This window comes from Pelodiscus sinensis, chromosome 12 (assembly GCF_052426305.1).
Source record: "Pelodiscus sinensis isolate ZL-2025 chromosome 12, ASM5242630v1, whole genome shotgun sequence".
Lineage (NCBI taxonomy): Eukaryota > Metazoa > Chordata > Testudines > Trionychidae > Pelodiscus > Pelodiscus sinensis.
This window is the reverse complement of record NC_143063.1, coordinates 47,733,136-47,745,278: the sequence shown is the minus strand read 5'-3', so window position 1 is coordinate 47,745,278 and position 12,143 is coordinate 47,733,136. Positions and strand designations below refer to the sequence as shown.

Below are 12,143 nucleotides of genomic sequence, written 5' to 3'. Positions count from 1 at the left end.
CAGAGTACATCTTGTCCTATCTCCCGTTAGTGGTAATTATACTTTTCCTCCAGCATTTCATTGAAAGACCCGACCCCCTCCTCTTCTAGCTCTTTCCCTTCTCGAGGCTACAGTCCTGAAGCTTGTGACATCCAATCCCGCACAAGTCCTACCAGGCCCAGGTCACCTTTGTTATCCTGCCCCGGGCCTCCTTTAGAATCTGTTTGGAGGCTGGAGGTTCACACAGCCTACAAGTCACCCCGCAGAGGAGCTGAAGGTACGGAGCGAGGGAGCGAATGCAGCTCCGGGGTCAGTCCCCGGCTTCCTGGCCTACCTTCTACGGGCGAGCAGATTAGCCGATCCCAGTGGTCCCGTCTGGCCTTGGAATTTAGGACTCCGGGGAGAGGAGCCAGGTGGCATTCGGATTTGGGGTTCCGATGCCGACCCTTCGCTTCCCTGTGGAGGAGGAACTTTGGCGGGGCTCGGATCCCAAGCCCTGCCGGCTCCCAGGGCTAGCCACACCACTCATGCCGCATTGCACCGAGAGCCCGCATCTCCTGGGCCACACGTTGAAGTAATTTGCAACTTTCTCCCTGGCGGCCGGGGGGGGGGGGGGGGAAGGTTGTGGGGTGGGGTTTCCCCAGGTTTCCTTACTGATGTCGGGGGACGGCACCCCACGTCCCCACCCCCTCCCGCTATCAAACCGGTGTGAAAAAGCCACTTGCCCGCCACGCTGCTCCCAGCCACCTCCACAGAGCGTTTTGAAAGGCAAATCATAGAATATTAGGACTGGAAGGGACCTCGAGAGGTCATCGAGTCCAGTGGCCCAGGAAAAACACTGACAGTCCAGACATTCGCCTCTGCCTGGACATACATGACCAGCCAACCAAGTACAAGCCCAGAGACCACGAGCAGGCCGCAAGAGAGGAAGTGAAAGCCACCAAACCCAGCAGCTGGGATGCCTGCTGCCTCCACCCCGGCCAAGCCACGGAGGACAGCAGAAGTCGTGCCTCTCAGCGGGACAGACACACCCATCCTGCAGGGGTCAGGAGGGGGCACAGGATCCGGTCTGGTGATGCGGGACTTACCTGGCCCATTCCATGGGATTGACTCCTGCGGATTTTCTCCAGGCTCTTGCTTTTTGGACTCCGTCGGGCTTTCCGCGGCTTCTTTGGACTCCACTTCTGGAATGAAAAAACCGTCCTGTTACCGGGTTAGACAAGCTCGGGAGGAACCTCACCTCCAGCTCAAGAGCTGGGGACTCCTCTGCTAGCCCAAAAGCCACCGGAAAAGGGCACCACCGCCGGCACACAGCAGCCAGGTATGCCCTGGGAGGCTCGCCACGGAAGCAGAACTCCACTGCCTGCGTTGAGGCCTTTCCCTCCCGCCTCAGTCCGTTCCAAAACCTCGAGGTGCAATCCCAGTCAGCCCAGATGCCCGTCTCCACCACCCACTTGCTACCTCTCCAGACAAGCCCCTTCAAGCTCTCCCCCAGGCTGCCTGTCGCGCTCGGGGAAAACTGCCCTGAAAACACCTGCAAAGCCGCCTTGTCCTCGTCCTTCGAGTCCCTCCTCAAACGGCTCCTGGCTGCAGCGAAGCCTACAAAGAACTCCACCACGGCTGGGCAGCTAGTGGGTCGAGACCACAGGCCCTCATTCGGACCACAGCTACCTCCCTGTGCTGCCCCATTGGTCTCTCGATCCATCACCTCCTGCCATGTATTTAGGCAGGGACGGTCTCTCTTTGCGTTTATACAGCACCTGGTGCCCGATTCGTGGCCGGCTCTCCTAGGCATTAAGATACAGCCAGTGCTAATAAAATGCCAAGACGTGAGCTGTCTACTCTGAAGCTGTTCCCAGTGCAAGTGAGCAAGAGGGAGGCCATCCAGGACTGCTGGACTCCTCACTGTGAACAAACAGCCCGGCCGTACCCATCAATATGCAACTCCTCTAAAACAGTGGCTGTGCCCCCAGGCAAGACTCAGGTGAGAGAGTTGTCCAAGGGATCTCTGATTCATATCCAGGTGCCCCTAAATAAGGGTTCCCCCCCCCATAACATAAGAACTAGGGGTCACCAAATGAAATCAATAAGGCAGCAGGTTTAAAACAAACACAAGGAAGTTTTTCTTCATGCAGCGCACTGACAACCTGTGGAACTCCTTGCCAGAGGAGGTTGTGAAGACCAGGACTTTAAAAGGGTTCAAAAAAGAACTAGATCAATTCATGGAGGTTAGGTCTGTGGTGTATTGGGGGGGGGGGGGGGCTGTCTGCTCTGAGATCCGGGTTCCCCTGTGCTGTGATGTGAGATTCTCACTGACTCTCCCAAATGTGTATTAACCCAGATAGCCAGGCTCAGCCTCCCAGGGAAAGAGACAAAGGGAGGAAGGTGGAGACCAGCACCTGGCTGGGGGGCAGGGCTGGAAGAGAGTTGGAGTTTCTGTCTGGGAAACAGGGGAGAAGGGGCTAGGGAGGGGGGCTGGGATTGTAGGACCCAGCCACCCCCCATCTCAAGGAGGGGGGGGCTGTGGCCTCCTGGCCCCAGTTCCTATAACCAGATTACGTCTGTGCTGTATCTGGGAGAAGCAATAAACTCTCTCAATCCTACTGGCTGGCAGAGTCTGTTCGTGCCACTACGGGAGTGCAGGAGATGGGAAACCCCAACACCGCCGTCACAAGGTCCATCAATGGCTGTTAGCCAGGATGAGTAGGGAGGGTGTCCCTAGCTTCTGTTTGGCAGAGACTGGGAATGGGTGACAGGAGAGGGATCCCTGTTCTATTCCCTCCCTTGGGGGCACCTGGCATTGGCCACTGTGGGCAGACAGGACACTGGGATAGATGGGCCTTTGGTCTGACCCAGGGTGGCCGTTCTGATGTTCTTATGGCAGCAGTAGAAGAGCGGCCAGGCTGGGTCAGACCAAAGGGCCATCTGCCGACTGTGGCCAGTGCCGGGTGCCGCAGAGGGAGTGCACATCCACTGACCCGGCAGCAAGCTTGTGTAGCGGGAAAACTAAAAGGGGCAAAGTGCGGAGCACAGGTCAGGGGCGTGCTGGCAAAGTGGTTTGGGGGCCTGGGAGAGGGCATAGACCAAGAAGGGGGGCTGGGCCGCAGCAGAGGGCTCGGGACGAGTGGCGCCCGGGCAGGCGGAACGGGAAAGGATAAGGGACGGACTCATGTATTCTCCACCCATGCAAAGGATCGTCAGCCGCCCTGCAGGGAAGGGGGCTGCCCACATGGGAGAGAGGGAGACTGGAGGCATGCGAGAGGGTGTGTGGGGGCGGGGAGCCGGCAGTTGCAGATTTAAAAGCAATTTGGGGCAGACTTTTTAGAATCCGAGTAGCAAAATACGTTCACGCCACGGTGACGAGGTGCACACGTGCAACCAGCAAAATGCAGCCCATCCCTGCAACGGGCCAACACCTGGCCCTCGGCCTCTGACGTCTGCCCCAAGCACGAAGGCTCCCAGAATCACAGAGCACTAGAACCGGAAGGGACCTCGAGAGGTCGAGTCCAGTTCGCTGCCCTCATGGCAGGACCCAGCACCATCTAGTCATCCCTGATCGGGATGTCTGTCTAACCTGCTCTTCAATATCTCCAGGGATGGAGACTCCACAACCTCCCTGGGCAATTTATTCCAGTGTTTGACCATCCTTACAGTTGGGAAGTTTTTCCTACTGTCCAACCTAAACCTCCCTGGCTGCAGTTTAAGCCCATTGCTTCTTGTCCTATCCTCAGAGGCCAAGGAGAACAATTTTTTCCCTGCTTCTTGTCATTTAGATACTTGAACACCACTATCATGGCCCCGCTTAGCCTTTTTTTTTCCAAACTGAACAATCCCAATTCCTGCAGCCTTCCCTCATAGCTCACGTTTTCTAAACCAGTGTTTCTCAACCTTTTTTTTTATAAAGTACGCCTTTAAAAAAATTATAAGTACCCCCAGTATCCACAGTTTTCAGACATACAATTTTTTTTTCTACCGTTGTAACAAATTTTTTTAAGCAACTTAATTGTAGCCAGGCAGTTGATGAAATTTTTGGGTGTAAAAAGTACAAAAACAATAAAGCGCTGTAAAACTTAAAACAAAAATTCAGTTTTCTCCAAATTTCAGTTGTGTTGACGTAACCCCCAGACTTCTCTCAAGTCGTACCACTGGTTGAGAAACACTGGGCTAGACCTTTCGTCATTTTTCTTGATCTTCTCTGGACCTTCTCCAATTTCTCCCCATCTTTCTTGAAATGTGGCTCCCAGAACTGGACACAAGACTCCAGGTGAGGCCTAATCAGCACAGAGTAGAGCGGAAGGACTTCTCCTGTCTTGCTCACAACGCTCCTGGGAACGCAGCCCAGAATCACGTTTGCTTTTGCTTTTTTTGTGACAGCGTCACACTGTTGACTCATATTTATCTATGGCCTGACACTCTAGGCAGATGGGAGAAAGGCCTGCAGCTAAAGGAGAGTCATCCCTGGTGTTCGTACATTTCAAGCCCACCCTGATCACACAGGAGAGGATGTCAAGCACGCGACACAGTCGACGAGAGCAGAGAATGACACCATACGTCAGAGAGCAAAACCAAGAGCATGTGGACATGCAGATCCCCAAACCGTCCCCCGAGTTCCCCGCCATGCAGACATACAAACCCCTTTCTCCTCCTCCGTGGACTGGCAAAGCCCAGAGAGACCCCGCTCCCCACTCCTGATGGAAAGGCACCTGCTTGCTGTTCTGTCCCATCAGGGGCCCCATGTCAGGGAGCCTGCTGAAACAGCTCCCGCCCTGGTTCTATTTGTGGCATCTACATAGCAACTTGATAACAATTATTTTCCCCATTAACTGCTGTTCAAGATGCGGCTGATAAGCCTTATCTGCATATGACAGTGCGACAGATTAGTGCCCAAAGTGCATGTTTGTCTTCCCATCCAGGGCGGATAACCACTGCAAAGCCCAATCGATAGGCGCCATAAAGAACGCCCCGGGGTGACGTCACCCGCATGGGCGATATTAATACAGGTGATAAGCGGGATGATTAACATCAAATAAATCAATCACCGGGTATAAAAGTCCTATTATTTTTGGCTATAAATCAAAGTGCCTGGCATATTGATTTTTATCCATCTCGCTGAAAGCTCTCGCGGCCGTTATTGCTGCGCGGCGTTATCGGCGCTATCACCTCGTTATCAAAGCAGCCCAGTACCAGGTGCAGCTCTCCGGCGGAGTTTCCAGCTCCCTAACCCCCCAACCTCGGGACTTGCATTGAACTCCCCAATCAGATAAAGAGCCACTCGCTTCCTCCGGCAGCCCAGCCCAGCGAGGAGCAAAGTCTGCCCGCAACAAGCCACTTTGCCTCAAAAGGAGCCTCCGTCAACCCCCCGCCCAGCCCAGACCTCCTCCAGCGCCCTTGCGCGCGGGGGGATGAATCGTGGCCATGTTTGGCGGGGGCGGGAGGCCAAGGGGCATGGGGAACTCCGGCTTGGAGGACCTCATGTGCTCCTGCCCTGCTAGCTGCCCTTTATCGGGGAAGATTATCGGGTGATTAACATCCTGCTGCCTTTGCCGAAGGTTCTGCCCCGTGGACGCTTTCCCCTCCCTTTATCTAGGGGGCAATGCTCCATTTTATCGACTGCCAAGTCAGAGACCAGACGCTTCCAGTGGTATCGATCTCTGGATCACATTGCTATCATGGCAGGTCTCGGACTTTGATGGAGGGTGGGTGCCTGCAAGGAAGTACTACCGGTCGGCAGCAATGGCGGATTCTGACTGCCAGAGCCACTGGGTAGGGTCTGGCAGAGGAAGGGGGGTGTCTGGGATCCACACGGCTCGTGGGAGGAGAGAGGTTTCAGCTCCAGGCAGGGGAAGGAAACGGAGCCTTCCCAAAATCTCCGAGGGGCGGCGGCGTTAGGCTGTAACTTTAAAAACAAGCAGCCATCCTGTGGCATCTTAGAATCCTAGAACTGGAAGGAACCTTGAGAGGTCATCGAGTCCAGTCCCCTGTGCTCGTGGCAGGACCAAGCACCGTGTAGATCATCCCTGACAGGTGTCTGTCTATCCTGCTCTTCAATATCTCCAGGGGTGGAGATTCCACAACCTCCCTGGGCAACTTATTCCAGTGTTTAACCACCCTTAGGGTATGTCTACACTACCACCCTAGTTCAGTGACTTTCCACGAGGTGTACCGGTAGTTCGAATTAGAGAGCCTAATTCGAACTACCTATTCTGTGCCGTGTGTAGCCACGGGCACGGAGTCCGCACTAACGAGGATTTAAAAATGGCAGCGCCCGGCAAGATGCAAATGAAGCCCGGGATATTTAAATTCCGGGCTTCATTTGCAACTTCGAATGACTACATTAACCACCCTAGTTCGAACTAGAGTGGTAGTGTAGACATACCCACGAGGAGTAACGGTAGTTTGGAATAGGAAGCCTAATCCGAACTACCTAGTCCGTGCCGCGTGTAGCCGCAGGCACGGAGTCCAAACTAGCGGGGATTTAAAAATGGCGGCGCTCGGCAAGATGCAAATGAAGCCCGGGAAATTCAAATCCCAGGCTTCATTTGCAACTTCGGTTGACTACATTAACCACCCTAGTTCGAACTAGGGGGTAGTGTAGACATACCCTTAGAGACTAACCACAATATACAGAATCGTGAGCTTTCGTGGGCAAAACCCACTTCTTCAGATGAGCCGGATTGGAGGGGGAAAAAAGGGGGGGAGACCTTCACTATATGAGATACAAGAGACTCGGGTAGCCCTCACACTGGGCACAGCTGGATTTAACATTGCCTGGCCGTGCCTTGGCAAATTTGATTTTTTGTTAATTGATCGGTTCAGTAATTACACGTCCCCGCCCCATCGCTAGGGTTGCTCCAGCTTGCCCTGAAAGCCAGTCAGCTCCCCAGATGGGGCGCAGCTGCAGGTGATGGCCACATGCCAGCCAGCGATGCTGCATGACTGTTCAGACAGAAGTGAAAGCGATGCCTCTGGATCCAGGCCCAACTAGGCAACTTCCTCTAGTGATCTCACCATGAGTCCTATGCAACACTTGGGGAGGGAGCCAGCCGGCCATGCCCCCACTCCGTGATGCTCAGCAGACACAGGCCGTCTGGGTCACACTGCGCCTGCTAGCCCAGGTCACCGCCTTGCACAGGCCTATTTCAAGAGGTGCAACGCAGCACTGCTAGCCGGATCCCCCCTCCTGCATCTCCCCATCCGCTTGCAGACATGAGCCGCCCTGGGCTCACGCGCTGTCGGATGCCGGCCCCCAGATCGCCGCCTGGGATGGCCAGAGGCAGGAGCGGACTGGCAATCAAAATAGGCCTGGGAAATGGGTTGAGAACAGCCCTCCCCATGATGTTACCCCTGCGTGCCCTTCAAGCCCCTCCCACTGTGTCATGTCCGGCATGCGGCACAGGTGGCAGGTCGGGCTCTGCGTGCCACATACAGCGTGGACGCGGAGCCGCTCGGAGTGACGGGCAACGGCATGCGGACGTGACAGCCCACCGGACGACAGCCCACCGGGAAGTTCCCGGTATCCCACCGGGCCAGTCCGCCCCGGCCAGAGGATCTGAACCAGAATGCAGCCAGGAGGTCATGTAGCCATGACCCCTTTGTCAGCATCCCCCTTCTGGTTCCCATGGCAACGACTGGACCAGAGGCAGAATGCATGTGCCAGGACCCCTTCCGGCGGGAGAGGCAGGGCAGGATGCATTTTCCTGAGTGCCTCTTAACGGATCTTAGCCTGGGGTGGGCAATAATTTTAACAAAGGGGCCATTTAATGAATTTTGGTATGTGGTCAAGGGTTGGCTCCACCCCCAGAAGGGCGGGGCCTGGACAGAAGGGGCGGGGCCTGGGGACTAGCTTCCCCTCAGAGTTATCTGGAGCCAGAGGCTTTGAATTAAACACACAGCAAAGGCTCCCGACCCTGATGCTACTATATTGCCTGGCAGCTGCCCGGGGTTGTTGTGGCTATTTAAAAGGCTCACCGCTCCGGCCCCTGCCAGGGTAGTGCCACAACCACGAGCCATTTAAATAGGAGCCTGCTGCTTAAGCCACAGCCTGGAAATTGGGTGGCCCAGGCAGCAGGATATAAATAGAGAGCAGCCAGATGCAGTCCGGGGGCCAGATCAAAGTGTTAGCTGGGCCGGATTCTCTTAGCCCCCCCCAGAAATGGCTCCTCCTAGGCTGCCTGCCAAACAGAGAGCCGGCGTTGCAAAGCCTGGAGGGGCAGGGTCCCGGAGGGAGATCGGGGCTGGGCCAGTCACCAACTCCCCCCACGCCAGGAGGGGTCTCCTAACGCAGAGCCCAAGGGGCGTGGGTCGGGGTGGGACGAGCGTGGCGCTCGCCGGCATGCGGATTGGCGTCCCACGCCCAACGGCTGCCCCCCATGTGGGGGCCGAGCCTGGAAAAGCCCACGTGAGAAGCGAGGCAAAACGTTAACCTGCTCTGTTGGGCCCCCCGGCATCTAGCAGTCCTGGTGTGGAGGCCCCCCACGAGAGCGGACGGGAAAGGAGACGGGTTCTTGGAGGCAGCCCGGCGAGGGGCCAAGCTGGCCACGCTCCAGCCAGGGGCAGCACAGTCCATGATCACAACGCTCGTCTTCCCCACTGAATCTCTGGGGCGCAGTACAGGCCGGGGGGAGTCAGCCATAGGTCAAAGACAGTGATCCACCCAGTGCCGTCAGGACCCCTGTGGTCCTACCCTGGTCAGCGCTTGCTCAGATACCCCCTGGATACTTAGAACTGATACTCAAACGGGGTCTCCGAGGCCAAGCAGCGGCCAGGCCGTGGAGAATAAGGGATGGAGTAACTCCATAGCCACCAGACTTACCCTCACTGCCCGGAGGGCTCGAAGCATCACAGTCTGCGGATCCATCATGGTCGGATGCTGCACCCTCCTGCTCAGCGTGGCTGGTCTCCTCTGCCGGCGCGGCCTCGCCGTCCTCCATCTCGCCGAAGGAACCTTCAAAACACAAGAGAAGACGGAGGTAAGTGACAAGGATAATAGAACACGAGAACGGGAAGGGACCTCGAGAAGTCCCCTGTCCTCATGGCAGGACCAAGCACCGTCCATCAGGTGTGGGAAACCTCAAGGCCGGGGGACAGATGCGGCCCTCGGCATGCTTGACTCTGGCCCCCGAGGCTCCAGGCGCACCCCTGGCACTGGGACGCCCGGGGGCTAGAGCGCACAAAATCTACTAGACTGGTCCCCCCAGGCTGCAGTGTGCGAGGGGAATGTGGGGAGCAGCTTTCTGCTTCTCAGCTGGGGGCTATGAGGGTTCCCCCCCCCCCACGTCTCACTTGTGAGTGGCCCTCAACTGATTTTTCTGTGGGTCGATAGCCCCCGACCCAAAAACGGTTCCCCACCCTGGACCTCGATCATCCCTGACAGATGCTTGTCTAGCTTGCTCCTAAATATCTCCAAATGATGGAGATTCCACAACCTCCCTGGGCAATTTATTCCAGTGTTTAACCTCCCTGGCAGTTAGGAACTTTTTCCTAATGTCCAGCCTGAACTTCCCTTGCTGCAATTTGAGCCCATTGTTTCTTGTCCTATTATCAGAGGCCAAGGAGAACAATTTTTCTCCCTCCTCCACATAACACCCTTTTAAGTACTTGAAAACCACTGTCACATCCCCTCTCAGTCTTCTCTTCTCTAAACTAAACAAGCCCAATTTTTTCAGCCTTCCCTCCCAGCTCATGTTCTCTAGACTTTTCATCCTTCCTGTTGCTCTTCTCTGGATCGTTTCCAATTTCTCGAAATGTACGAGACACAATAATCCAATTGAGGCCTAATCAGCGCAGAGCAGAACAGAAGAATGACTTCTCCTGTCTTGCTCACAACACACCTGTTCATGCCGCCCAGAATGATGTTTGCTTTTTTTTGCAACAGCGTCACACTGTTGACTCATTTTTAGCTTGTCGTCCACTATGACTCCTAGATCCTCTCTCTGCAGGGCTCCTTCCTAGACAGTCACTTCCTATTCTGTACGTGTGAAACGGATTGTTCCTTCCTAAATGGAGCACTTTGCATTTATCCGTATTAAACTTCATCCTGTTTACCTCAGACCATTTCTCCAATTTGTCCAGATCATTCTGAATTATAACCCTGTTCTCCAAAGCAGTTGCAACCCCTCCCAGCTTGGTATCACCTACAAATTTAATAAGCATCCTCTGTATGCCATTATCTAAACCGCTGATGAAGATATTGAACAGAACCGGTCCCAAAACAGACTCCTGCAGAACCCCACTTGTTAAGTCCTTCCAGCACGAGTGTGAACTGTTAGTAACTACCCTCTGAGAATGGTTCTCCAGCCATTGCCCCCACCTTATAGTAGCCCCATCTAGGTTGTATTTGCCTAGTTTATCGATAAGAAGGTGATGCAAGACCATATCAAATGCTTTACTAAAGTCTAGGTATACCACGTCCACCGCTTCTCCTTTATGCACAAGGCTTGATATCCTATCAAAGAAAGCTGTCAGGCTGGTTTGACATAATTTGTTTGGTACAAATCCATGCTGGCTGTTCCCTATCATCTTATCTTCCAGATGTATTCCTTAATTATTTGCTCCATCCCTTGCGCCCTGCATCCAGGCAGGTGCCCGGCCCAGAGAAAGGCCCGGTTAGCAATTCCCATCAGGAAATTGTCGCCCATCCTTCACTGGGGAGGGAAGATGGAAAGCCACCAATTCCAAACGCTGCAGCGTCCATCCCTGTGCTCTCCCACCTCTTCCACTTCCAAGGAGAGAAGCGGATGGACACGCAGGCTGACATCTAAGAGCAACATCCCAGGCACACTCCTTCCGGCGAGGTGCTCCAGCGACATGCAGCGCTCCAGACATCAGAGACCCCACGCCCATTGGCTCTTCCAATGGCCCTGCCTGCAAGAACATGGCTCGCGAAGCCACGCAGTCTCCAATTGCAGCGCACAGCGATGGCATCCTGAGAGACTAGCAATGTCTAGTCTGGCCCATTGCTGCAGAGACGGGAGGAGGGTCTGAGTACCAGAGGGAGGTGGAGCAGGGGTTACACCAGTGAATGGTGAACCAAAGATTCACACAACTCAATGGGCAAGAGCAAAAGAACGGCCAGACGGGGTCAGATCAAAGGTCCATCTAGCCCAGTGTCCTGTCTGCCCACATTGGCCAATGCCAGGTGCCCCAGAGGGAGTGAACAGAACAGGGAATCATCCAGTGATCCCTCCTATGTCCCCCATTTCCAGCCTTTAACGAACAGAGGCTGGGGACACCATTCCTAGTCACCCTGGCTAATAGCCATCGATGGATCTAATCTCTAAGAATTTATTTAGTTCTTTTTTGAACCCTGTTAAAGTCCTGGTCTTTACAACATCCTCTGGCAAGGAGTTCCACAGGTTGACTGCGCTGAGGTCACCGGCTGAGAAGCACTTCCCAGGGTGGACTCCAGTGCTTTCCGTGCTCAACATCGACTCATAGGTAGCGTCCACAAGGAGCCGCCCAGAAAGGGATCACTATGAAACCAACATGGGGCATCCCAGTGCCCAAAGCATTTAGCAGCTGGGAGAAGCCCATTTCCTTCACCGAAAAAACAAAGGGACCTGAATACAGACCAGCCTCTCCAGAGCCCCTTCCCAGGCTCACCCCGCACCTTCCACCACAAAGCCAGCAGGCTAGGTTTATTGCCACTTTCAGAAGCTCCCACGGCGCCAGAGTCGCATGTTATTGAAGGGACTCATGTCTCTGCGGCTTGCAAACGGCGCTCTCCAACCACGCCATTTGGACAGGTCAGAGCTACAGACTGGAAGAAACCAGTAAGGCAGCAAAGGAAGAGGGGCCGAGGCTATGGCTGGGTAGGAGCGAGCCACTTACATTCTACTCCCAGTCGTGCTGCTTGGGGGAACCAATGTTCCTTCTCAATTTTTCCATCCAGGTGCGGAATCAATTTTGTCACGTGCGCTGAAGCACGTGCAGACGTGCACCGCCCAGAGGAACACATGCTTCCGGTTGCTGCCAGCTGTGAGCGCTCTGCAAATCAGCTGGGCGACACCGGCATCTCCCCTGGGTGGCCACACAAGCGCTCAGCTTACTGGTGTGAACCTATCTGTTCCTGGAGGTGGGGATCTCCGGCAGGGGACTGTTCTACTTCCCACCAGGTGGGACACAAAGGAGAGAGGTCTCCTCCCAACTCCACCCCTCCAGAGTAA

At 55.0% G+C, this 12,143-nt stretch overlaps 1 protein-coding gene across 2 annotated transcripts in view; it reads right to left on the bottom strand.

Annotated features, from left to right (window-relative positions):
* ZFPM1 (zinc finger protein, FOG family member 1) overlaps positions 1 to 12,143 on the bottom strand; it is a 138,208-nt gene that overhangs the window by 73,281 nt on the left and 52,784 nt on the right. For both annotated transcript variants that reach the window (XM_089781543.1, XM_075939904.2), the window contains exons 2-3: positions 8,792 to 8,923; positions 1,068 to 1,163 (exon numbers count right to left, since the gene is read on the bottom strand). In XM_089781543.1, the coding sequence (XP_089637669.1) occupies positions 1,068 to 1,163; positions 8,792 to 8,839 (144 nt within the window). In that variant the 5' untranslated portion in view covers positions 8,840 to 8,923. The remainder of the gene's footprint in view (positions 1 to 1,067; positions 1,164 to 8,791; positions 8,924 to 12,143) is intronic.